The sequence below is a fragment of the Amblyraja radiata genome, chromosome 11 (assembly GCF_010909765.2).
Source record: "Amblyraja radiata isolate CabotCenter1 chromosome 11, sAmbRad1.1.pri, whole genome shotgun sequence".
Taxonomy (NCBI): domain Eukaryota; kingdom Metazoa; phylum Chordata; class Chondrichthyes; order Rajiformes; family Rajidae; genus Amblyraja; species Amblyraja radiata.
The window spans coordinates 50,314,161-50,341,444 of NC_045966.1; the positions used below are offsets into that span (position 1 = coordinate 50,314,161).

The window sequence follows — 27,284 nt, forward strand, 5'->3', positions numbered from 1 at the left end:
AAGGATGGAGTAAACGCACTGATCCAAATGGCATTCCTGTATTCCAACGAAAGTTGACAACAATACCATACATGGGAAAGGAATAAAAGGTTATTATAAAAGGAAAACGGGTTCATTTATTCATAGCTGGGATTTTGGCTGCTCCTTAAAAGGCAAGCGTGTTCTATTCATTAGTAACTGCCCATGAGCAGAGGCAGGTGATCCACGTTCTTGAACTGCTATTGATCTTGATGAACGTATTGCAAGACTACCTTGTGGGAAAGGCCCTGTAGGATGGGAGTTCCAGGACTTAGACATAAGGACAATGGAAGAATGGAAATATATGTCCAAGTCAGACAGTGCTGGCTTGCCCATGTTATGCTTGCCCTTTTGTTGATCGCAGGTTTGGCAGGATTTGTTGACGTTATATTGGCAAGCTGCCAGAGGAGGTAGTTGAGGCAGGTACCATCGCAACGTTTAAGAAACATTTAGACAGGCACATGGATAGGACAGGTTTGGAAGGACATGGACCAAATATAGACAGGTGGGACTAGTGTACGAGGATGGGACATGTTGGCCAGTGTAGGCAAGTTAGGCCGAAGGACTTGTTTCCATGCTGTATGACTCCATGACTCTATGACTCTGACACTAAGTAGCAGCAATGTATTTTATAAATGCTACATGCTGCAGTCATGTTAAATTATTCGTGGGGGGAATTCAATTCAATTCAATTCAATTTATTGTCATTTGGACCCCTTGAGGTCCATATGAAATGCCGTTTCTGCAGCCATACATTACAAACAAATAGACCCAAGACACAACATATTTTACATAAACATCCATCACATCGCTGTGATGGAAGGCCAAAAAAACTTTTCTCTCCACTGCACTCCCCCCCCCCGATGTCAGAGTCAAAGTCAAAGCCCCCGGCGGGCGATGGCGATTGTCCCGTGGTCATTTAAGCCACGCCGGGTGATGCAAGGTCGCGCACCGGGTCTTGGTGTTAGAGCCCCCGGCGTGCGCTCGCAAACTCCCGCGGCCATTCCAAGCCGCGCGGGGCGGTGCTGTAGGCCCCGCTCCAGGAGCTCTTCAACCCCGCAACTCGGGCGGGAGAAGTCGCCGTTGCGGGAGCCCTGAAAAGCGGTCTCCCTCCAGGGACCCGCGGGCTCCCGGTGCCGTCCGCCAAACCTGCAGTTGCAGCCACCGAATCTCCGGGGGGTCGGGCCGCAGCAGCGTCCACCACAGCTCCACCCGCTCCGGACTCGGCCAGCTCCGCGACGGTGAGGTGAGTGTCGGCACTGGAGCCCCCGGTCTTCCTGTTGGAGGCCGCTCCTCGTTGCAGCCCCAACGACAACGGAGACCCAACAAAGAAAAGGTCGGGTCTCCCGTGCAGGGAGAGATTTAAAAGTTACCCCCAACCCCCCCACACCCCCACAAACATACCCCAACAAAAATAACAAAAACTACATTAAAACATAGACATAAAATAATAAAAACGCAGACGGACTGCAGAGGCCGCTACAGACAAGAGTCGCGTCGCCTACCGGTTCAGAGCTTATTTGATTCTCACTACACATGTGCTCCTCCCGCCTAGATTACTGCAACTCTCTTTACACTGGCATCAGCCAATCTTCCCTGTCCCGCCTGCAACTGGTCCAAAACGCCGCAGCGAGACTCCTGACGGGCACCCGAAAAAGTGGCCACATTATCCCGATCCTGGCCTCTCTCCACTGGCTCCCTGTGCGGTTCCGTATACATTTCAAGACCCTCCTCTATGTCTACAAAGCCCTCAATGGGCTTGCCCCCTCCTACATTAAAAGTCTTCTCACCCACCACTCCACCTCCAGGTCCCTCAGATCGGCCGACTTGGGGCTGCTGAATATCCCGCGGTCTAGGCATAAGCTTAGGGGCGACCGCGCCTTTGCGGTTGCAGCCCCTAGACTGTGGAACAGCAGCATCCCCCTTCCCATCAGAACTGCCCCCTCCATCGACTCCTTTAAGTCAAGACTAAAATCGTATCTATACTCCCAAGCCTTTCCTGACGTCCACTGAGCGAGGGCTATATGTATATATGCATGTAGTTTGTTTGTCTATACTATTCTTATAACAAATGTAAAGCACTTTGGCCAACGAGAGTTGTTTTTTTAAATGTGCTATATAAATAAATGTGACGTCTTGACTTGACTTGACTTGACTGACTTAATGACATCGATTGTTTCTTGTTCCAGCATTTCTTTGACTTTAAAACTATCAGCCTTGCATTCATAGTGTTACTTATCTCCACATCTATTTTACTGACTCTCTGAATTCCTCTGTTTCTGGCCTCTTGGACATTTACAATTATAATCGTTCCACTTTTGAGAGTGGAATACACACATGCACTGAAGATGACTTACACACATATACAGATCTGTAAGCATTAGAATTTCCTCTACAAAGTGTTCTCTCTCTCTCTCTCTCGCCCCTAAAATAAATAAAAACTGAGGAAGTTGAGCCGATGCTGCAACGATATTAACACAGTTGGCCTGACACAGTGTAATATCAAGAGCAACTCAAAAGGGAATTAATAGTATATTCCTGGATCAAGTTCTGATACAATTCTGGAAGCAATTTCTTTATTCGGTTAGACTATCTCGTCCCTTTGGGTTTGTCACTGGGTCAAGTATATTTATTTGTAATAAAATGTTGACAGAAGGTAGGTACGACAGCAATAACATTGCCTGCCTTTCTCCTCTGTATTCCCTGAAACTGATTTCCTCATGCAATGCAGGAAAACTGTAGCAAGAATTTTTACCGGATCACTCCTTCCTTTATGGTTAAAGCTGTGAGTTGAAATTGCAGTCTAATAATCGGGGTGACACAGTGGCACAACTGGTAGAACTGCCGTCTCACAGCTTGTATTATGTGGAGGGTGGGGGGACACTTTTATTAATCTCATACCTCGACAGAGATGCGATTTTTTTTTTTGCGTATCATATCTCCATCTGCACTGCGGCCAAACATCAAGGAGTTGGCGGCCTTTGCTGGAGACCGACTTTTGACAGCTCCACTGCGGGGAGCCTACGGGACATTAACATAGCGGGGGAACATTCTTTGCCAGGGATCGACCTCGGAGCTCCAACTGTGGGTGCTTGTGGACTTAACATCACGGAGCTCACGGTCTCTGGTCAGAGACCGACTTCGCGAACTCCAAGCCGCAGGAGCTTCGACTGCCCCGACATGGGAGTTTCAATCGCCCCGACGCGGGAGTTTCGTTTGCCCCGACACGGGAGCTTCGACCGCCGGCTGTGGGAGCTTCGCACGCCCCGATGGAAGTGTCGACTGCCCCGACTGTGGGAGAATAAAGAGGACGAAGATTGGACTTTTTTTCCTTCCTTCACAGTGAGGAATGTGGGGAATCGGCTGTGGTGGATGTTTATGTTACCTTTTATGTAGTGTATCTTGTTGCTTTTTTTTCATATGGCTGTATGGTAATTTGCATATCACTGTACCTTAATGGTGCATGTGACAATAAAAGACCTTTGAAACCTTTGAGATTATATAACTGTTCTGAACATCAATGCCAATGTTTCTTATGTAGTGACTAAAGACATTTCTAATGCGGAAAGCAGGCAAATTGCACAAGCTCCGATAACTTGCTCGATGATTCATATTTTGTGGTCTGTCAGAAGTTCTGAGATTTAGCAGTCATCATTGAATGACAGAAGAAAGATGATAATAGTTGAGGTTGATATGCAGGCTGCCAAGAACCCCTTTGTGCGTGGCTACATTAAACTGTGTATAGATCTTTGATATACAAACATTGTGTTACATCTGTCAACAGTGTCGCTTACTCCACCAAATGTCCTTTAGAAGTCCGTAACCAAATGTCCTTAAATCGATCAAGCAGTGGTCTGCATGGAATGACCACAAAGCTCTGTGGAATTATGCCCCTGTCCCACTTAGGAAACCTGAACGGAAACCTCTGGAGACTTTGCGCCCCACCCAAGGTTTCCGTGCGGTTCCCGGAGGTTCCCGGAGGTTTTTGTCAGTCTCCCTACCTGCTTCCACTACCTGCAACCTCCGGCAACCACCTGCAACCTCCGGGAACCGCACCGAAACCTTGGGTGGGGTGCAAAGTCTCCAGAGGTTTCCATTCAGGTTTCCTAAGCGGGACAGGGGCATTAGATGCTGCATCTCGTTGAATCCCTGAGCAAATTGTCAAAGTCATATTTCAGCCAATTCTGTCGGTAGGACTTTCAAACTTGCACCGTCTTTGCATGACAGATGATGAGAAGGGCCCTCTATGACAGGTCCAAATGCAATCCTCACACACTATCCTCGATCCAGCTGTGCTGGGAACATGAACATCATTCATCAACTTGAGGCGCAGAGGCGGCACGGTGGCACAGCGGTAGAGTTGCTGCCTTACAGCACTTGAAGTGCCGGAGACCCAGGTTCGATCCCAACTATGGGTGCTGTCTGTATGGAGTTTGTACATTCTCCCCGTGACTGCGTGGGATTTCTACGAAATCTTCGGTTTCCTCCCACACTCCAAAGACGTACAGGTATGTAGGTTAATTGGCTTGGTATTAGTGTAAATTGTCCCTAGTGTGTGTAAGATAGTGTTAGTGTGCAGGGATAGCTGGTCAGTGCGGACTCGTTGGGCCGAAGGGCCTGTTTCCAGGCTGTATCTCTAAATGAAACTAAACTAAAGCTAAACCTGCTGCTTCACCACACCGGAGATCCGGGTCGATCCCAACCTAGGGTACTGCCTGCTGCATGCACTTTGCACGTTCTCCCTCTGGCCACATGGGCTTCCTTTGGATGCTCTGATTTCCTCCCCCATTGCCAAAGATGTGTAGGTTTCTATGTTAATTGGCCTCTGTAAAATCGCCCTTAATGTGTAGGGCGTGGATGAGAAAGTCAGATAACATAGAACTAGTGTGAACAAGTGATCGATGGACCGCATGAAACTGATGGGCTGAAAAGCCTGTTATCATACTGTAACTAAACAAAAGTAAACTTCTGGATTAAGTGATTAGCCCAAAAGATTTGCAAAGGAACGCAATAGTTCGTAGAGGTTCATCACAAACAGCTAGCAGGCCAGCTCTGCAGGCCATTGCTAAGAATGCACAGTAAGATTAGATGTAATGCTGCTGCAAGAACATGGACTCGGGGACTCTCATTAGTCTTCATATGCAAGAAGATGTCCGTGCTCAATTGCTGCTGACTGACACATCCAATGATCAGTACTATATGTTGTGGAACATGTTGATGATGGGCGCACCGGTCACATTGACTCAATGGTGAAAGTCTATTAGATAAGGAGGAGAAACTGAAACTGGGGTAATATTACCTTTGACTGTTTACTCAAGCAACTCATGTGGAGGAATATTGGTGTCATACTGAATTCATGTATATGGAATGATAAACCTGGTACAGACGATCTATTATGTACATTTGCAAGTGTTCTGAATAAAGTAAAATATTTGAAATATTAAAAAAAACTGCAGTACCACCGTTGACAAGTCCCTGAACATAAATTTCTTCAAAATTACTATTGGTAGGGAAAAAAATCTATGTAGTCATTGATATTCACAAGAACAGAACAGAGATATTATTCTGTGTAGTGAAAGCCTCATGATTTTTTACCTTAAATGCCACTTTTCATTAAATTGGTGTAAAAGGAAAACGGGTCGAGTCATTTTAATAAAAGTCGTCAAGTTTACTGCCATTCTCATTAGTACAATGAGTACATGTAACAATGAAAATCTTGATTACAGCAGCATCACAGGCACAGAGACTCACTTAAAACTTAACTTATATATAAAACCTATGCATAAATCACATGTAAATTACAGAAGGCAGTGAGAAAAAGATTGTGCAAAAAACAAGGCATTAGTGCAGAAACACAATTAGAAATAAGTTGATGATAGTGTAGGAGGTGGTCCATAGAATTCAGTTCCTGAGATAGGATTAGGGATGTGCTGGTCAGTTCAAGAACCTGATGTATTAGGAAAGCAGCTCTTCTTGAACCAAGTGGTGCAGGAGTTCAGGCTTCTGTATCTCCTGCCCAGTGGGAGAAGCATGATAAGGGTACGGCCTGCGTGGTTGGGATCCTTGATGATGGATGCGTTAGAGGAGGTGCACGTGAACCGTTGACACCTCCTAGGGTCTCTGGTGGGAGGTAAGGGAGGAGGTACACGGGCAGGTGTACCATCTTTTGCGGTCACAGGGAAAAGTAACTGGGGAGGGGGTGGTTTGGGGGGGGGGAGGTGGGGGGGAAGGGTTAAGTGGAAGGGTGGGGATGGGAAGATGTGACTGGTTGTGGGATGATGTTGGAGGTGATGGAAAAGACAGAAAATTATGTGCTGGATGCGGATGATGATGGGATGAAAGGTGAGGACCAAGGGGAACTCTACCCTTGTTCCATCTGCGTGGATGGGGCAAACAAGAGCAGACTATGGGACACAGAGGTGACATGGATGAGGGATGCATCCATGAAATTTACTAGGAAATCACATTTATTTAAGCAATTCACAATGGGCAATCCATCGATTGTTTATGCTTGCAGAATGATGATATTTCTATGATAATCTGAGGGAATGCTAAAGTCTTGTCTGTGATTGAAAAGTTGTCTAATGGTGCATCGCGGATATTCCACATTCATGTCTTAAACGGGGAATTGTAGGTAAATTACAAGCTGGAGAATTTGGCAAGATTAAAAACTGTGTGGGAAGGATAGCTGATTTATTCCTGTAATATTTATGGTGGCTGTTGAAAGAGACTTATTTTTCCCTGCAATTCTGACATAAATAGTTTGGAAGGAAGAAAAAAATTAACAGACAGAAAATGTAAAATATTGTTAAACAGGAATTCACCTCTTCAATAACTTTCCATTTCCAGGCTCCCATTGCCTCAACTTTACCATGGACATCCCGTCCCACTAAACCTCCATCCCCCACCAGGAATGTCTCAAGACTCTCTGATTCCTCCTTGAACAGAGAACCAATCCATTTCCCTTTACTAACACACACCTCTGCCTGGCAGAACTTGTCCTCACCCTCAACAACTTCTCTTTTGACTCCTCTCGCTTTCTCCAAGTTAAAGACGTAGGCACGGGCACTCGCATGGGCCCTAGCTACACCTGCCCTTCGGTCAGTTACATCGAACAGTCCTTGCTCCAAACATACACAGGCACCGTCTCCCAACTCTTTCTACAGCAACAGGGCTACCTCCTGCACCCGTGCAGAACTTGTTGATTTCATTAACTTTACCATTAACTTCCATTCTGCCCTCAAACTTACATAGACTATTTCTGACACCTCTCTGCCCTTTCATCGGTCTGAAGAAGGGTCTCGACCCAAAACGTCACCTATTACTTGGCTCCATAGATGCTGCCTCACCAGCTGAGTTTCTCCAGCATTTTTGTGTCCCCTTTTTGATCTCTATGTCTCCATCACAGGGAGCTGACTATCGACTGATGTGTAGCACATACATACCGACTCCCACACTTGTCTGGACTACACTTCCTCCCGCTCTGTCTCTTGTAAAGATGCTGTCCCCTATTCTCAACTTCTCTGTCCCTGTCGCATCTTTTTCCTAGAGGAGGCTTTTCATTTGAGATGACCTCTTTCTTTAGTAGATATGCTTTGCTGTCATAGATGGATCCCTCACCCACGTCTCTGTGTCCTGTAGTTTGGTTATTGCTAACCCTCCCCCCAGATGCAACAATGATAGAGTTCCCTTGGTCCTCACCTTCAATCCCACCAGCCTGCAGATCCAACACATCAGCCTCTAACAATTCCGTCACCTTCAACATGATCCACGACCAGTCATGTCTTCCCATACCCACCCCTTTCCACTTTCCACAGAGACCGCTCCCCAGACACTTCCCCTTGTAACTGCAGGAGAAGTAACACCAGTCCCTCTGCCTCTTCCCCCACCTCCATCCAAAGACCCTAGCAGTCCTTCCAAGTGAGACAGACCTTTTATAACCTCATCTACTGCATCTGATGTTCCCGATGTGGCATCCTGTATATTGGGCCGACCAAGCATAGACTCAGCGACCGTTTCGCCAAACATTTGCGCTCAGGCCTTCAAGATCTTCTGTTTGCTAATCATTTTAACTCCTCTGCCCACTCCCATACTGACCTTCATGTCCTAGGCCTCTTTCATTGTCAGTGAGGCCACTTGCAAACTGGAAGAACAGCACCTCATGTTGGGTTTAGGTGTTTTATGAACATTGAATTTTCCAATTTTAAGCAACTACCAAAACCCAGCATCCTTTCCTTCTCCCCCCCCCCCACTTTTTTTCCATCTCTCTCTCCCCTGTGCTCATCCCCATCCACCAACATTTCTTCCTCTAGTTTCACAATTCACAGCTCTTCAATCCTTTTGTCTCACACCTTTAGACTTTTCATCTCTGCCCTGTGTCCAACCATCTCCTTATCAAAAACCTCCCTCACCTCTGTCCACCATTGCTTGCCAGGATTTGTCTTGCTTCTCCTGTCCCACAACCCTCCCACGACCAGCCTGAAGAATGGTCCCAGTACAAAACGGCGACAATTTATGTTCTCCAGAGACGCTGCATGAATTGTTGAGATACTCCACCACTTTGTGCCTTTTGTTGTTAGTTTGTTAGACATGCCTAATCTCTTTCAACCAATCCATTAATGAAATTGGCACAGTCTCCTGATTTCCTCTTCTTGAAGTCAATGCTTAGTTCCTTGGTTTTGTTGACGTTGTGCGAGAGGTTTTTGTGGCAGTGCTTCCCACCCAGGTGTTCGATCTCCCTCCTGCTCTCCACACATCGCAACCCATTATTCATCCAACAAGAGTGGGGTCAGCAGTGAATTTACGGATGGATATTATGTCGGTTACCAATTTGATTCCGGGATTTCACAATAGCTGATTCCTCAATCTTATGAAGTTTGAAAATAAATGCTTTGCGTTTGCTCTGCCAGCCTGTGAATCACGTTCTTTTCACCTAATTGCTTTCATCCATTTCCTCCCACCTCCCGCCTGTCACAAATCACCCAAATTGACTGGCTTCAACACAGATTATTTCCTAAATTCACAGTAAGAAACGGCTTTTTGAGAGTGATATCGAAACCAATGCAATGACAGATAAAATGTGGAGAAAGGAACTGCAGTTGCTGGTATGTACTGATGATAGGGTCCCGACCCGAAGAAGGGTCCCGACCCGAAATGTCACCTATCCTTTTTCTCCAAAGATGATGCCTGACCCACAATGGCAGATAATGCTGGACATACTCAGTGGGTCAGGCATCATCTATGGAAAGTTCATCTTCGTGTCAATGACACCTCAGCAGAGTTCCAGTATTGGCCTGAAATGTTCACACTGTTGCCTGAGCTGCTCAGCCCTTTCAACATGTCTTTTTGTTTTCATTGCAGATTTTCAGCATTTACTGTGTTTTGCTTTGTGAACGTGAATTATCTCTGCTTTCGATATAATGTGACAGATGAGTATTGCAACAAACAAATTACCCACTCTTCGAACTTCTTTGCAACACTTTTGAGCAGCATTAAAAGGCATCAGTGTAGTGATCTCCTGTCAGGATTGCAGCGTAATACTCTGTTGAGGTAGTGGCTTAACAGAAGAAAGTCAAAGGGGAGAGACAGGGTAATGGGAGGAGTGGAAGAGGAGGGTCATAGGGAGGATTGTGGGTGGCATGGAAAGAGGTGGGGAAGGAGGGAAGCGACTGGGGGACTCGGAGGGAATGAAGACTGAGGGTATGAGGGGGGAGAGAGGGAAGAGCAGGCAGTGCAAGTGGGTGAAGCAGGAAAGGAAGGCTGTAAGGAAGTGTGGTGTTTGGAATGAGAGATGGAGAGAGATAAAGGGTGGGGTAGAGAGGAAAGGGTAAGAGGGAAGTTAGCAATTGGACCAGTGGGAAAAGGAGTGAGGGAGATGGCAGAGTGATCGGACGAGCCAGGATGTGTAAAAGGGTGGAATCACCCTGAATCCCTGAAGAAGGGTCTCGACCCAAAAAACGTCACCCATTCCTTCTCTCCAGAGATGCTGCCTGTCCCGCTGAGTGACTCCAGCTTGTTTGTGTCTATCTTCTGTGTAAAAGGGTGGGACAAGAGTCAGCGGAGGAAAGGATCGGAAGGCAGGAGATGTGGGGATTGGAAGTGGGGTACAAAGTGAAGATGTGGGGCTGGAATGGGAGGAGGAGAGGAGTGGGGTGGGCGTTGTGAGGGGTTGATACGCGGGCGGAGGAGGAGCTGGGTGAGAGTGGTGGATGGGAGGATTGGAGGGCGAGTGGAGGGAAGGAGATGGGGGGGATGTAGAATAGACACTGGTCATCCAGTAAAATCACTAAACTGTGTCCTACCGTGAAGAGCAGTATATCGGACCTTTCCGTGACTATAGATGGACGCAAAAATGCTGGAGTAAACTCAGGGGGTCAGACAGCATCTCCGGATAAAAGGAATATGTTGACATTTCGGGTCCAGACCCTTCTTCAGATCTTCTATCTTCGGTCTAAACCAGCATCTGCAGTTCCTTCCTATATCTGTAACTAAATTAAGTCCACTCTCCGCCACCACCCCCTCCCCACCTCCCGCTCCTCCTCCTCTCCAAGTAAAGTTCAAGGGAACTTGCCTGCATTTCGCAGCTTCTTGTTCCTCAACACGGAGACGATGACCAGCGAGTTGCCCACAAGGTCCACCACGATGGTGAAGATGAGCACGCTGGCCAGGGCGCTGGTCACCCACAGTCGCCGCTCGGGGAGCTTCTCCGCTTCCCCCAGCGACACATTCTTCGGCGAGATCCCCAGCCCGTTCATCGCACGAATCCCGGAGTTAGGGAGATACCGGAGTGTAAAGTGAAGCTGCTGGCGGCGGAGCTGATCCCTCTCATCCAGTTTCCACATGCGGCTCCGCGCTTGACTCCACCCCGCTTACTGAAACGCCACTCTCCATCAGTCCCTGGAGTCCAGGTGGCGACATGGCTCCCTCCCACCCCTACTACCTTCCTCTCACCCTCTCTAACCCCCCCCCCCCCCACTACCTCTCACCCCTCCACCTCCCTCCACCCTCCCACCCACTCTCCCTCTCCCTCCCACCCTGTCTACCTCCCTCTCACCCCCTCTACTTCACCCTCTACCTCCCTCTCACTCCCTCCACCTCCCTCACCCTCTCTACCTCCCTCCCACCCACTCTCCCTCTCCCTCTCACCCTGTCTACCTCCCTCTCGCCCCCTCTACTTCACCCTCTACCTCCCTCCCACCCCCTCCACCTCCCTCATCCTCTCTACATCCCTCCGACCCTATCTTCCATCCTCCAACTCCCTCTGGCTCCCTTCCACCCTATCTGACACCCTCTCACCCGTTCGGCTCCCCCAACCCCTAATCCTCCCTCCGACACCCCCCATCCCCCCCTCTGGTTCTCTCTCACCCCCTCTTGTTCCTCCCCCCCCCCTCCCCTCCCCTCTGGCTCCCTCCCACCCCCTCCCACCCCCGTTTCCCTCTAAGCCCCTCTGGTTAACTTGTACCCCCTCTGTTTCCCCCTCCCTCCTCTTTCACACCCCCCCCCCCCCCCCCATATAGATTGCTCTGACCGCTCTCTGGATCACTCACATCATTCCCATCTCCTCTGGTCCCATCTCCAGCTTCCTTTCTCCGACCCCCTCTGCCTTTCCTCCGACTCCCTGGAAGTTCCGTCCGTCCACACACACACACTATCTGGCTGACTCGTACACAATCAGATCGGGCAACATCGCGCGGTCCTGATGTTTAATGTATATCTATCACCACGGAGCTGGTCTTGGGCCAGGTACAGTTGTTTAACCAACTCTCCGCCGTGGGGAGGGAGACAGCGCTCGGGAGTGGTGTGAGGTGCGGAGAATAGATCCAGCAAGTCAACAATCAGTGAAGCCTGAAACCTCTCTCACAGACCTATGAACCAGTGTATAAGGGTCCCGACTCGAAACGCCACCCACCTCTATTATTCTTTATTCAGGGTCCGCAGGTACCAATGGCAAGATTTGCATTTGTTACTCAACCCTCATCACATCCGAGGAGGCAACATTTTCAACCGCACCAGTCCACATTGCAATGGTGCGGGGCAGAGCTACTTTGCAAGGTAGCTTGGAGTTTTTGACCAGGTGACAACGAAGGTCAAATCAGTGTGTACAAGGGTCCCGACCCGAAACATCACCCACCCTTATTCTCCAGAGATGCTGCCTGTGCCTAAATACTTTGTGTCTAACTACTTTCAAATCCAGGTGGTTGGTAATTTGCAGAGTTATGGGGCTTTTTCACGGGGCGACTTGACGCAAGAGTTAACCGGAGTTTAACATCGTGGGAACCTCGTGCGATAACAGTGCGGCATTCGTGGACCACCGTGGACCACCGTAGCGCTAACGGCAGGTCATCGTGTAACTTGGCCACTCGGGAGAAAATTCAAGAAAGTTTGAATTTCTCCAAGATTGACTTGTACACTTGTGGTTGAGTATTGCAACATTATATGAACGTAGTGGCCAGTGCGATATCCGTAAATAACTCTTACGGGTACCGTGGGAACTCCTGCGAACGGTGAACCCGGAAGCTGGACAGAGGGAACAGAAGGTGAGTAAAAATTATTTTATGTGGGATTGAATTTAAAAAATAAATAAAAATAAAGATTTGCATCCGCATATGGACATCAACTTATTTATGAGTTATGTTAATGAGATTCAAGAAAATAACTATAATCTTTAAAAGGGACTTTAAAAGGGACTTTACTGAAAGGTTACGCATTTTTATGGTCCGTGAGAAATTTTTCACATGTACTTCTTTGAGAGATACAGGTCGGAGTCCTCGGGTCCAGGGGTCCGGAACGCTACCAATCAATGTTGTACAGAGACCCGTGTAAGGAGTGAACTGCACATGCTGGTTTAAACCGAAGACAGACACAAAAAGCTGGAGTAACTCAGCGAGTCAAGCAGCATCTCTGGAGAAAAAAATCTGATGTTTCGGGACGAGACACATCTTCAGACTCAATTCCGATTAGGCTGTCTGAAGAAGGGTTCTGGTGTTGGGGGAGTCCAGAACCAGGGTCCCAGTTTTACAGTCTACCGTGGGAACTCTTTAACTCAGTAAAGTAAAGTAGCCTTTATTGTCATATCAGCGCACAGGCAGCAGTTGACTGTTGCTCTATTCAGTTTCCCAGGGGGTCGGGACGGGACTGGAGTTGGGAGAGAAAGGTGGGGGAGTCGAGGGAGAGGAGGGGGAGACAGATGGGGGTGTCTTCATTTACTGACGGTGGGTGTCTGTCACTGAAACAGGCAGGTGAGATTTCACATCCACCTTGTGTGTGCCTCTCTCTCTCTCTCCCTCCCTCTTACACAGGCTGAGAGACTCTGCCTCTGTGAGTGTACGTCGCTTTCTCCCCCTCTCCCACACACAGTAAGACCGAGGTACTGTGCTCAGTCCATCTGTGTCTCCCACATACACAGTAAAATATGTCTCCAAATGAGCCAATTCAACCAAGGGAGGATATTTATAGTGTGTGAAAAAAAAAGTTACATCATTTGTGTCACGTGTAGTTCACGATGTTCATTCAAGATTTAACGGGAAAGCTCGGGAAACGGACAAGTCACTCGCACAAATAGCAGAAATGCCGAGTACCGTGGGAACTCTTTATCTACTGCCGTTATATCGTGCGAGACTCGTGCTGGACCACGACCTCTTCACTCTGGTGACATTTTGCGTCAACTCGCCCCGTGAAAAGGCCGCTTAACTGCAGGTAATCGTGTAACTTGGTGACTCGGGAGAAAATTCAAGCAAGTTTGAATTTCTCCAAGAGTGACGTACACTTGTGGTTGAGCATTGCAACATTATATGAACGTAGTGGCCCGTGCGATATCCGTAATAACTTTTGCGGTTACCGTGGGAACTCCTGCGAACGGTGAACCCGGAAGCTGGACAGAGGGGACAGAAGGTGAGTAAAAATTGTCTTCTGTGGGATTGAATTTAAAAAATAAAGATTTGCATCCGCATATGGACATCAACTTATTCATGAGTTATGTTAATGAGATTCAAGAATCTTTAAAAGGGACTTTACTGAAAGGTCCCGCATTTTTAGGGTCCGTGAGAAATTTTTCACATGTACTTCTTTGAGAGATACAGCTCGGAGTCCTCGCCGACTAGCGATCGATGCCTTTCCGAAGCAGGGTCCGGAACGCTACCAATCAATGTTCTCCAGAGACCCGTGTAAGGAGTGAACTGCACATGCTGGTTTAAATCGAAGACAGATACAAAAAGCTGGAGTAACTCAGCGAGTCAAGCAGCATCTCTGGAGAAAAATAGGTGATGTTTCGGGACGAGACACATCTTCAGACTCAATTCCGATTAGGCTGTCTGAAGAAGGGTTCCGATTCGAATCCCCCCCCAACTCCCACCCACACACACACAAATGCTGGAGAAACTCAGCGGGTGCAGCAGCATCTATGGAACGAAGGAAATAGGCAACGTTTCGGCCCGAAAAGTTGCCTATTTCTTGTGCATGTGTCGGAAGGAACAGCAGATGCCGGTTTAAAGAGAATGCTGGAGTAACTCGACGGCAGGCAGCATCTATGGGGAGAAGGAATGGGTGACATTTCGGGTCGAGACCCTTCTGATATGCTGCCTGTCCCGCTGAGCTACATGTTGTGTCTATCTTCGTTTTAATCCAGCATCTGCAGTTCCTTCCTGGCCGAACCCGAGTGAAAGATGAGAGGCTGGGCGATAGAGCACTGGGTGTGACAAGGATCAGGCTTCAGTAAGCAAAGTAAAGAGAGGTGGCAATGTTATGGAAATGAAGCGGGTAATCCGAGTGATGGCGAGACGGTATCCTCTAATGTGTCGGGAAGAACTGTAGATGTTGGTTTGCGCCGATGATAGACACAGTAATACTGGAGACAGACATAAAATACTGGACGGGCAGCATCTGGATAAAAGATAGATAGATAGATAGATATAATTTAATTGCCACACAACCAAGGTCGGTGGAATTTGGGTTGCCAGCAGCGGTACAGTAATAAAGAACACAACCACAATAAAAGTTTTACACAAACATCCACCACAGCATTCATCACTGTGGTGGAAGGCACAGAGCTTGGCCAGTCCTTCTCCATTTTCTCTCGTGGTCGGGACCATCACCCTCCACAGCCGTTGCTGCAGGCGTCCAGATGGTAAGGGACAAAGTCAAAGTCAAGGTGAGTCCAGGATCGGCTCTTCCCAACCAGAGCTTCAGGCTGGTGAAGGCCGCAGGCCGGCGGTCAAAGTTTTAAAGTACCTGCCGTGCCGCAGCCGGAAGCACCGCAGTCTGCAGGGCCGGCGGTCGAAGCTCCCCTCCAGGGGAGATGGTAAGTCCATGCCGCACCCGTGGTAGAAGACGGCCGCGGGCCGGCGGTGGAAGCTTCTTCTTCCCCCCGGGTCCTCCACGAGGGATCCCGGGCTGTAGACGCCGCACCAGCTGGAGCTCTGCAGACAGCGGCTTCAGGCTGCCGGCTGCTGGCTGCCGCAGGCCAGCGTAACGGAGCGCTCCCCTCCAGCTAGGTCTCACCCGCTCCGCGCCGAGAGTCCACGCTGCGCCAGCCGCTGAAGCCCCGGGCGCGTCTCCGGGAAAGTCCGCGCCGATCCTTGCTGTTAGGCCACGGGGGAGGCGACCTGAAAAAATCGCCTCTCCATGGAAGAGGAGGCCGAAACGGTTTCCCCCTTACCCCCCCCCCCACACCACCCCCCTCACATAACACACAAAGAAACATTAAAAACAGACTTTTAAACATACTAAAAAAATAAAAAAAGTTGGAAAAAAACGGACACGCTGCCGACAGGCTGCTGCCAGTGCAGCGCCCCCTGGAGAGAATGGGTGACGTTTCGGGACGAGACTCTGAAGAAGGGTCTCGAACCGAAACATCACACATTCCTTCTCTCCAGAGATGCTGCCCGTCCCGCTGTGTTACTCCAGCATTTTGTGTCTATCTTCCGTATGCTCTGTGATGGTCATCTCGGAGTCAAGTGGCAACTCTGGTCTGTAGACACGAGGAATTGCAGACGCAGGAATCACGAGCAAAACACAGAGCGTTGGACGAGCCTGACCCTTTGAGTTCCTCCATCACTTTGTGTTGAAGTCAGGTCTGGACATTGCTTGGCTCAGTCTCAGGCGCCGTCTAACTAGGAAGGTCGAGTCAAAGTCCAGCACTAACACTCAAGAAATAACGTTTGCGGCCTGATGTTCCCAATATTTAATTGAAATCATTAATAAAGTAAATAAATAGATACCGGTCTAATCAGTATCTACGGGATTGGACAGGCTAGATGCAGGAAGAATGTTCCCAATGTTGGGGGAGTCCAGAACCAGGGTCCCAGTTTTACAGTCTACCGTGGGAACTCTTTAACTCAGTAAAGTAAAGTAAAGTAGCCTTTATTGTCATATCAGCGCACAGGCAGCAGTTGATTGTTGCTCTATTCAGTTTCCCAGGGGGTCGGGACGGGACTGGAGTTGGGAGGGAAAGGTGGGGGAGTCGAGGGAGAGGAGGGGGAGACAGATGGGGGTGTCTTCATTTACTGGCGGCGGGTGTCTGTCACTGAAACAGGCAGGTGAGATTTCACATCCACCTTGTATGTGCCTCTCTCTCTCTCTCTCTCTCTCCCTCCCTCTTACACAGGCTGAGAGACTCTGCCTCTGTGAGTGTACGTCTCTTTCTCCCCCTCTCCCACACACAGTAAGACCGAGGTACTGTGCTCAGTCCATCTGTGTCTCCCACATGCACAGTAAAACATGTCTCCAATTGAGCCAATTCAACCAAGGGAGGATATTTATAGTGTGTGAAAAAAAAGTGACATCATTTGTGCCACGTGATGATTTAACAACACTTCACAATGTTCATTCAAGATATAACGGGAAAGCTCGGGAGACGGACAAGTCACTCGCACAAATAACAGAAATGCCCAGTACCGTGGGAACTCATTATCTACCCCCCCCGTTATATCGTGTGATATCGTGCTAGACCACGACCACTTCACTCTGGTTACATCTTGCGTCAAGTCGCCCCGTGAAAAAGCCGCTTTAAACCCCTGTCTCACGGTGCGAGTTCACCCACGAGTGATCACGAGTTTAAAACAAATCAAACTCGTGGTAATCACGTAGAATTAAAGTCGGAACTCGTAACGCTAACGGCAGGTACTCGGGAAACTTGTTAACTCGTGAAAATCTTTCAACATGATGAAAGATTTCCACGAATCAAATTTACTCTTGAAGTAAAAATTTTAAACTTTTAAACTCGTTGTAACAACGTAGTAGCCCGTGAGTTTACCGTAGTGACTCGTGAGTCTACCGTGGGCACTCTTTAACTCAGCGGCACAGGCAGCATCTCTGGAGAGAAGGAATGGGTGACGGGATGACGTTTCCAAAATCCTGCTGCGTCTTTGTGTTACTCCAGCACTGTGTGTTCACTTTTTGTCAACCAGCATCGGCCCTTTCTTGTGTATTTCACAAGTTACCAAGTTTCCTGAGTACCTGCCGTTAGCGTTACGAGTTCCGACGTTCCCGCTACGTGATTACCTCGAGTTTGATTTGTTTTACACCCAGGATCACTCGTGGCTGGACTCGCACCGTGAGACAGGGCCATTAACTGGAGGTCCTGATATTCTCATGTACCTGTTGCTCTGGGCCACCTGGACGTCATGGCTGGAGGATGACACTTTAATGAATCATAAAATCATACAGTTGGAAACGGACCCTTCGCCCCAACTTGCCCATGCAGACCAACTAGTCAACACATCTGCTCTAGTCCCACCCACCTGTATTTGCCCCATATCTCTCTTAACCTATGCTACCCATATACCTGTCCACATGTTTTTTTTTAATCAAATACAAATTGTTGAGTACAACTGTGGCTCATATGCTTAACATTCATTTCATGCTGTTTAAGCACATTGCTTTATCCATGACAGGATTGAGCCTCTTAGACCTTCATTCATTCAAGCAAGGAGATAGAATTTAACTTCAGATTTATATCCCTGAGACATGGTGAAGATCTTAGAAGCTGCAGGATAGTTTAGATGAGATTTTTTTAGTTTAGTTTAGTTTAGTTTATTGCCACGTGCATCGAGATACAGTGGAAAGCTTAATGAGATTCAGCGTAAAGACAATGCATGATTACAATCGAGCCATCCACAGAGTACAGATGCATGATAAAGTGAATAATGTGAATAACGTTTAGTACAAGATAATGTCCAGTAAAGCCCGATCAAAGATAGTCTGGGGGTCTCCAATTAGGTAGATAGTTGCTCATGGCTGCTCTCTAATTGTTGATAGGATAGTTCAGTTGCTTGATAACAGCTGGGAAGAAACTGTCCCTGAATCTGGAGGTGTGTGTTTTCACACTTCTATACCTCTTCCTGATGGGACAGGGGAGAAGAGGGAGTGGCCAAGGTGAGATGGTCCTTGATTATGCTGCTGGCCTTGCCAATGCAGCATGAGGTGTAGATGGAGTCAATGGAAGGGAGGTTGGTTTGGGTGATGGTCTGGGCTGTGTCCACAATTTTCTGCATTCCTTCCATTCTTGGATGGAGCTGTTCCCAAACCATGCTGTAATGTACCCCGACAAAATGCTTTCCATAACGCATCCAGATGTTGGTGAGAGTTGTTGGGGACATACTGAATTTTTTCAGCCTTTTAAGGAAGTAGAGGTGTTGGTGTGCTAATAAAGGCGTTGGTGTGCTGATTGGAATAGGTTATTCCTGCAGGATACCCAACCTCTCTTCTGGCAGCAGTATTTCTGTGTCTGCTCCAACAAGGTTTCTGGTCAGTGATGGCATCCAATATGTTGACCAAAATTCTGAAAAGATGCTGGAAGCCTGAAACAAATAGAAAATGCAAGAAGTGTTCAGCAATTCAGGCAGCATCTGTGGAAGGAGAATCAGAAATAATGTGTTCAGGTTAACAACCCAACTGGGGAGCACAATGGTACAACTGTAGACACGGTACATCACAGTGCCAGAGAACTGAGAACTTCCAGTGTTCAAGAAGGAACTGCAGATGCTGGAAGATCGAAGGTACACAAAAATGCTGGAGAAACTCAGCGGGTGCAGCAGCATCTATGGAGCGAAGGAAATGGGTGACGTTAAATTCCACCTCAGGTTACGTTTTGCTTCATCGTTATGATGCGAGATGTACATGAGGCTTATTTACATTGAGTAACAATAACCTTCACAAAGTTTATTTATCCAAGGAGTTAATTCCCCTTTGCTCTAATTCAATATTGCCGTCGGTCTAAGCATCTATCTACTTGTGCTGGATCATTACAGATGTTTAATAAAGTAATGCCCAGGAAGATCCATGCACAAGGTAGACCTCGTTCTTCGGCTAACATTTTATAACCACACTTTATAACTGGGAGAAAAAAAAGATTCGGTAGAAAGCTATCAGATCCCCATGGCAAATATTGCACATATCCGAGGCTCATCTCTCTGCGGGACCAGTCGTTTAAACACACAGTCAACTAGATAGAGGTCACTCCAGGGAATGTCAAGTCAAAATGATGCGAGGTTATCTCACATCGCTGCACGTTGTTTTTTCAGGAGTTAAATCTGCACTATTGCACTGAAATTCTAGTCGAATATATTCAGTGGTAGTAATGTTCAGGGGTAATATTAATTCTGAAGATAAACACATAATGCTGGAGTAACACAGCGGGACAGGCAGCATCTCTGGATGGAAGGAATGGGTGACGATTCGGGTCGAGATCCTTCTTCAGACTGAGAGTCAGGGGGAGAGGGAGACGGAGATAAGGAAGTGTAAGGTGAGAAAACGAGACATCAAAGGGGATGGTGCTCAAGGAAAACGTAGAACAGATCATTGTTAGCTAGAAGAAGGTGACAATGAAGAATACACAGATAACATTTAATCAAGGGAACAGTGAAGGGAAGAGTCAGAGAACTAGGATGGGGAGGGATGGAGAGAGAGGGAAAGCAAGGGTTGCTTGAAGTCAATATTCATGCCGCTGGGGTGTAAGTTGCCCAAACAAAATATGAGGTGTTGTTCCTCCAATGTGCGCTGGGCCTCACCCTGACAGTGGAGGAGGTCCAGGACAGAAAGGACAGTGTGGGAATGGGAAGGGAAGTTAAAGTGTTTAGCAAACGGGAGATCGTCAGCATTGCAATCACCTGCGCATGGATCAAGGTTATGTATTTTTAAAAATTGATTCTATTTATTTACCTTTTATGCATGAGTTCTGTATAAACATGTTTTATTCTGTATTACAATATTTTGATTTGTTAATTCCGTTAAGACGTAAAAAGGGAATAATCTGTAATGGAGTTACATGTGCAATCTTTCTGTCCTTGGGAACCATTCTAAAATTTATGTATTTTGGAAGCATTGATGACCTACACCAAAATCTTTTGGTGTAGGTCATCAGGTCCTGGGAATTTATCAAATTTCATTAGTTTCTCCCATAACCATGTAACTGTTAGTGCCACTTTTTTTCACCCTAGATCCATTGCTCTCTGTTACTTCCCAGAGATTTTCTCTATCTCTTTCCCATCAACATCTCACGGATTCTACCACCCAACTTCACACCCACAGCAATGTACAGTGGCCAATTAATCTTTGGAATGTGAAGCAAATGGGAGGACCTGAAGTAAAATACAAACTCCACACCATCCGCACTGGTGGTCAAGATGGATCCATGGCCACTCGAGCTGTGAGGCTGCAACTCAACTAATTACACCACCAAATAACTGTATCAAGTCAAAATTAAAGCATTAATATCCAGGCACTGGGAGGCAGGAGTGAAATTAGTGGCAACAAGGCCTGGATGAGTGGAACTTGATGCGATATTACGTGTAGAAAGGAACTGCAGATGCTGGTTTATACCGAAGACGGACTCAAAGTGCTGGAGTAACTCAGCGCAACATCTCTGGAGAAAAAGGATGGGTGATGTTTCGGGTTGGGACACTTTTTCATCCCGATCCAAAATGTCACCTATCCTTTTTCTCTAGATAATGCTGCCTGACCCGCTGAGTTACTCCAGCACTTTGTATCTATCTTTGATGTGATATTAGTTGGTGGCAGTAGGAATCTATGCCAAAATGGATATCAACTGGAGACTCAAACGTAAGATCCTTGACTTACCTCCATGAGTTCAATTTGGAGAAAAGTTGAATCATTTTACTAGTGCCGAGATAGGGACAAAGGTAACAATTTAAAATCATACAGCATCATTAATACCATTATAATACCATCATTAATACCATTATACCGTAATATAATCTTATTAATACCATTTACAAAATTCACTTACAGGAAGCATAGTAGGGTTGCATCACAGCCAGATTTGGCAACAAATATGTCCAAGACAGCAAGAAATTGTAGAGTTGTGAATGCAGCCTAGTCTATCATGGACACCAGACTCCACACATTGACTCCATCCACACTTCACACTGCCTCGGAAAGTGGTCAACATAATCAAGGAACTTTCTGGATTAATTTCTTCTTCTCCCTGCTTGCATCATGCAAGATATACTGAATCTTTAAAGTGTGCACCACCAGACTCAGGAACAGTGTTCCCCCTCCCTGTTTTCAGACATCTGAACAGTCCTTCCATTTAGCTCGGGTACAGGGATGGGTGACGTTTCGGGTCGAGACCCTTCTTCATACTGACACAGGGTCTCGACCAGAAACGTCACCCATTCCTTCTATCCAGAGTCTCAAGGAGAGTCTCGACCCGAAACATTCCTTCTATCCAGAGATGCTGCCTGTCCTGCTGAATTACTCCAGCATTTTATGTCAATCTTCAGTGTAAACCAGCATCTGCAGTTCCTTCTTCCACATCTAGGGTACAGTACTGATTTGTCAACCTGCCTCATCGTGGACATCTCTGGATTCTCTACAATGCTGAGAAACTATATTCTGTACTCTGGAATCTTTCTCTTCACTCTACCTTTTGCACTTGTCTTGGCTTGATTGTATTAATGCATGTTATTGTCAGATTGGATTGGATATTGACAATAATAAACGTGAACCTGAATCTCTAATGTGGTGCAGCAGTTCTGCTGATGGAGTGGGTTTTGGAAACCTGGACTAAAATCAAAAGCATTAATGCACTCTCCACTCAGGCAGCTAGGGAATTTATATTCAATGATCTTCATAAATTTAAAATGTAAAAGTCAATGGCAGTTATGAAGATCTTAACGAATATGATGGATTATCATCATCTAGTTCACAAATGCCCTTTCTGAGATGGAAAGGCGATATTCTGGTCTGGACTACATTGGATATCAGATTCACAGCAATGGTGCTAATTCTTAACCTCACTCTGAAATGGCCCAGCAAACCATTTATTTCAAGGATAATTTAGAATGGACATTAAATATTGGTCTCACATCGCATGCAAAAATAATAAGAATTATTTTCAATAGTAGGAGTTGACCAACAAGTTGGAGGTGATCTAGGTTTATGACTTACAGTTAACAGTGTGCCATACAAGAAAAAAATATTTTGCTCAGAAAGTTGAACTCACTTAAATGGTGGAGGAAACAGATACTTCAGTATCGTCTTTCAATAAAAACAGGGAACGTTTACAAAGAAATTGCAATGGACGATAATTACATATAAATTCTGTGTATAAATGTAATTACTGTCTGCAAATTGGTGAGGTTAAAGGGCCTGTCCCGCTGTACGAGCTAATTCAAGAGTTCTCCCGAGTTTCTCCTGATTCGAACTCGGAGAATTACGGTAATAGCTGCTCGTAGGAACTCGGGGCTCACATGTTGAAAAAACTTCACGAGCTTACTGCGTTTCCCGAGTACCTGCCGTTAGCGTTATGAGCCGCTAAGAGACGTCCCGAGCTCCGACGTACCCGCTACGTACATTCTACGTACTTACCACGAGTTTGATCATTTTTTAAACTTGGGAGAGCTCTTGGGTAAACTCGTATAGTGGGACAGGCCCTTAACAAACCTTATTGGTAAGGGATAGACACAAAGTGCTGAAGTAACTTAGCATCAATGGAATAAAAAAGATGGGTGGCGTTTCGTGTTTGATGGGGAACTGGTAGATCATCTGTTGTCAGTTTAAGTAGTCTTAATATAAAATACTGTTTCCAAACTGGATGAAGATCATCTTGCTGAGGCAGGACAAGATGCTTGGAGGAGGACAGAGAATGATACTTCAACATGTGCACAAGAGTTCAAGTTCATCTTCTCCATACATTGCTAAGTTTTAACAAGGATGTTGTGTTTAATATTTGATAGGCATCTACATTTTAGTTTCAGTTCTAGTTTCAGTTTTACAGATACATTATGGAAACAGGCCCTTTGTCCCACCAAGTACATGCCGACCATCGATCACCTGTTCTATATTGTCTCACTTTCCCACTCCCTACACTAGTGGCAATTTACAGAGGCCAATTAACCCACAAACTCGCACGTCTTTGAGATGTGGGAGGAAACCCACGAGGTCACAGGGACATTGTGCGAACTCTGCAAGTGCAGCACTTGAGGTCAGAATCGAACCCGGATCTCTGGTGCTATGAGGCAGCAGCTCTACCAGTTGTGCCACAGTGCTGTCAGAACCCTACAGTTCAAATCATGACATCTGGGACCCGAGTCTTCAGGTGAGAAATGTAATCTCCATAATCAATGTGAATGCTGGATGTGAAATTAGCAGTGGGAGGTTGGAGAAAAATGAGTGAATTCAATGTTGACCCAGGAACAGGAAAAATAAAAATAATGGATTTTCAGAGAGAGTAGAATAAATTATTCCAAATCATTACAATTAACTACATTTAAAATTTGACAATGTTTTAATCCCAAGCAATAATTCATATCTGAAGGAATTAAATCCACATTTAAATTGATGTAACAGAAAGGTTAACTGGAAGTAATTAAAAATTAGCAGAATTGCTAGTTATGTTGGACAGATTTCTTACAACAATGTTACACCCATCCTAGGCATTTTAACATGAAGCTGAGAGCAGCTTACAATGCCCGCAAACCTAAATACAGAGCGACACAAGTGGAGGATACTAGTGGATACTGGTATTTAACTGAGTATCAGCCTAGGTTGCCGTAACAATTAGCAGTGAATGTGTGGACTCGGTATATGCTAAGGATTGGAAAAGGATACAAAAGAAGGGTCTTGACATGAAACGTCACCCATTCCTTCTCTCCAGAAATTCTGCCTGTCCCGCTGAGTTACTCCAGCTTTTTGTGTCTATCTTCTTGCCAAGGATTGATCCAAACAGCTGAGTAACAGAGAACATGCTAATCTTTGGGCTGTTCTCAGCGACATCGACATTCATCATCACAGCGGAAGACACACTTTGGTCTGCCTGAAACTTGTTGGCTTTGCAGAGCAATGCCAAATCCATTAGTGAATGCTGCCAGTTGGTACAGTCCAGACTGTAGGAGTCCATGCTGAGGGATACACCGAAGCTCGGTGCAGCCAACATGAAGACTTTGTAAGGAAAGGGGATGGTCTACACTGGATACAGAGGGCTGGGTCTTGTGTCCTTCCAGCACCTCCAAACTGAATTGTGTGCAGCTCTGGTTGCCCCATTACAGGAGGGATGTGGAGGCTTACCAGAAGGGTGTTTAACATGATACTCTGCATTAAAGGGTATTAACTATAAAGTGAGGTTGGACAAACATGGACTATGTTCTCTGAAGTATACAAAGTTGAGGGGAGATGGGGGGGGTGAGATTGAAGGATTTGCAAAGGGCACGTTTTTTTATACTGAGTGGTGAGTGCCTGGACCATGCTGCCAGGGATTGTGGTGGCGGTAGATGCCATAGTAACGCTTTTAAATAGGCACATGCATACGCAGGGAATGGTGCAGACGTTATGTGCTAACGGGCCTTTCCTGTGTTGACTTATTATATGCCCTATGCAATATGATCTATGAAGGAGGAAACATAAGTGTAAAAGCATGTATTTGTTTGAAGACACAATTAATGCATTGATTTGATAGAACATGAATATAAAGAGGCAGCACAGTGGAGCAGCTGGTAGATCTGCTGACCTGGGTTCGATCCTAACCTGGGGGTGCTGTCCGTGTGGCGTTTGCATGTTATCCCTGTGACTGCATGGATTTCCTCTAGGCCAGGGGTGGAGAACCTTTTCATGTTGGAATGACGCATTAAGTTAGCTGTAATCTAATAAGGCCGCATCCAATAAACTTCCATTAGATATACTTTAAAATGTACAGTATTTTGTAAAAATCTAACTACTATGTACTACAAGTAAATGAAAAAAATTGTTAATTCTAAAGTTAACTAATCTTTTAATGACTTGATTGTGACTGCTTTTTGTGGGAAAGCATTTGAATATTTGGTTGCAACATGGAGGTACACAGTTTCAGCTGTGATGGGTATCTGTCATTTGTGACCTTAAAGGGCCTGTCCCACTTACGCAACCTTTTCGACAACTGCCGGCACTCGTCATAGGTCGCCGAAAATTTTCAACATGTTAAAAATTCTGCGGCTAACCAGAAAGATGCTACGACTCTTTGATGACCTCTCACGACCATAGGATACCTCTCACGACCATACAGGCAACCCCTGGCGACATGTCGCGGGTGACCTCTCACAACCATAAAAGACTTCTCACGACCATACATGTTGAAAATATTCGGCTACCTATGACGGGTCCTGGCAGTTGCCGAAAAGGTCGCATAAGTGGGACAGGCCCTTGAGGGTGTCTTGATTTGGGTTAGGTAGGAGAATGTAGAATAGCAGCAATATGTGGTTGAAAAGCAAGAAAGCATTTTTCGTGCAAGTTGTCGAAGATGTGGGTATTCTATTGCATTTTTCCATATTTCAATCAGATCTTTCTTAGCGTTAAATAAGGAATTTAAAATGGCATCTTCTGAGAGCTCAAATCAGTTCCATCTGTAGTTCTTTAGGAGCCTTGGAGACATCAACTAGGTGAGGTTGAAATGCTAATTTGAGTGTGATGTCATGATTCTCAAAGTCAGTGAACCTTTCATTGAATTCTTCAATTGATAAGTCTATAACAGCTGCGTATTATTCAAATGATTCACATGAATCCTCCTGTTCATCAATGACCTTCGCTAACTAGGGAAAATGTTAATCTGAAATTACATTTTGAAGAAGAAGTGAAAAAAGATAGCTTTTTTTTAAATGTTTGTTTTTTTTTTGCCACATATCATATATAGACTTAGTTTTACCTTGCAAAGAAAAATTCAAGTAATTTTGCTTTGACATGATAAAACACAGAAATGCAATATTTCTATAGAAATCTTCTTACAATAGTTCACATTGCTGATTCCGTTCTTTATGAAATTTAACTATCTGTTCTCGCAAACATAAAAAATGGTGTTAACACCTGTCCCTGCAATAGCCAACGCACTTTACAATGATACGGCAAATCCACACTGAATGCCTCATTGTCCAACATTAGCACATTACGAAACTGACGATGCCCTGTTGCATTTGCACGAATATAGTTAACAATACTTATAACTTGTTGCAAAGTGTCACTTAAAATAGTAAGATTAAACGAGAACTTACCGGTTTGAAGTTTGATCTTTATTTTATGAGGAGTAACGTTGAGGGATTACGTGAAGAACCCGCCAGGACGCATGCGTGTCAACCTTCAAAGCAGCGGTGTGAAATCACAGATAACAGTAAATGAACTGAACATAGTAAGATTAGAGAAATAGGATACCAGTTGAACTTTATGATCGAGGGTGGGCGTGGAGGGCACGTAATCCCTCAACATTACTCCTCATAAAATAAAGATCAAACTTCAAACTGGTAAGTTCTCGTTTAATCTTACTATTTTACTTTGGAGTCACGTGAGTGACTACGTGAAGATTTTAAAGCTCTGTGATTTCATGCCGTGGAAACGAGTCCAGGCGTCATACACAGCATCAGTGGGCCAATGATGAGTGAACATTAATATTGCATTCAGACATGACATAGATTTAGACATGTTGATGCTATTAATGAACAATAGTGGGAATCGTAACCTCCCTCAACCTGGAGGAAGTATGAACCATACCTAACATAGAGTTGGCAAATACCCCCGATCTGGCAATGGGTTTATTCTGAATATTTGCACAGATTAATAGTTCGACCATCCTGCAGCCACTTGGATGTGGTTCATAACCCTGCTGCTGAGGTATAGCGGTCCTGGTAGAGTGAGACTCAATTTCAATGTACACTCCTGTATATGCCAGACCCATTTAACCATCAGGAGAAGGTTCGTAGTGATTCCTTCTAACTAGGTTTTATCTAAATAACAATATTGCTAGTCAGAGTCTATGAGGATCTTAGGGACCTTGACATACTGGTGTAGATACG

At 45.9% G+C, this 27,284-nt stretch overlaps 1 protein-coding gene across 1 annotated transcript in view; it reads right to left on the bottom strand.

Annotated features, from left to right (window-relative positions):
* LOC116978411 (melatonin receptor type 1A-like) overlaps window positions 1-10,772 on the bottom strand; it is a 36,526-nt gene extending 25,754 nt beyond the window's left edge. The window contains exon 1 of the mRNA XM_033029532.1: window positions 10,589-10,772. Within this exon, the coding sequence (XP_032885423.1) occupies window positions 10,589-10,772 (184 nt within the window). The remainder of the gene's footprint in view (window positions 1-10,588) is intronic.
* Window positions 10,773-27,284: the final 16,512 nt, after the last annotated feature.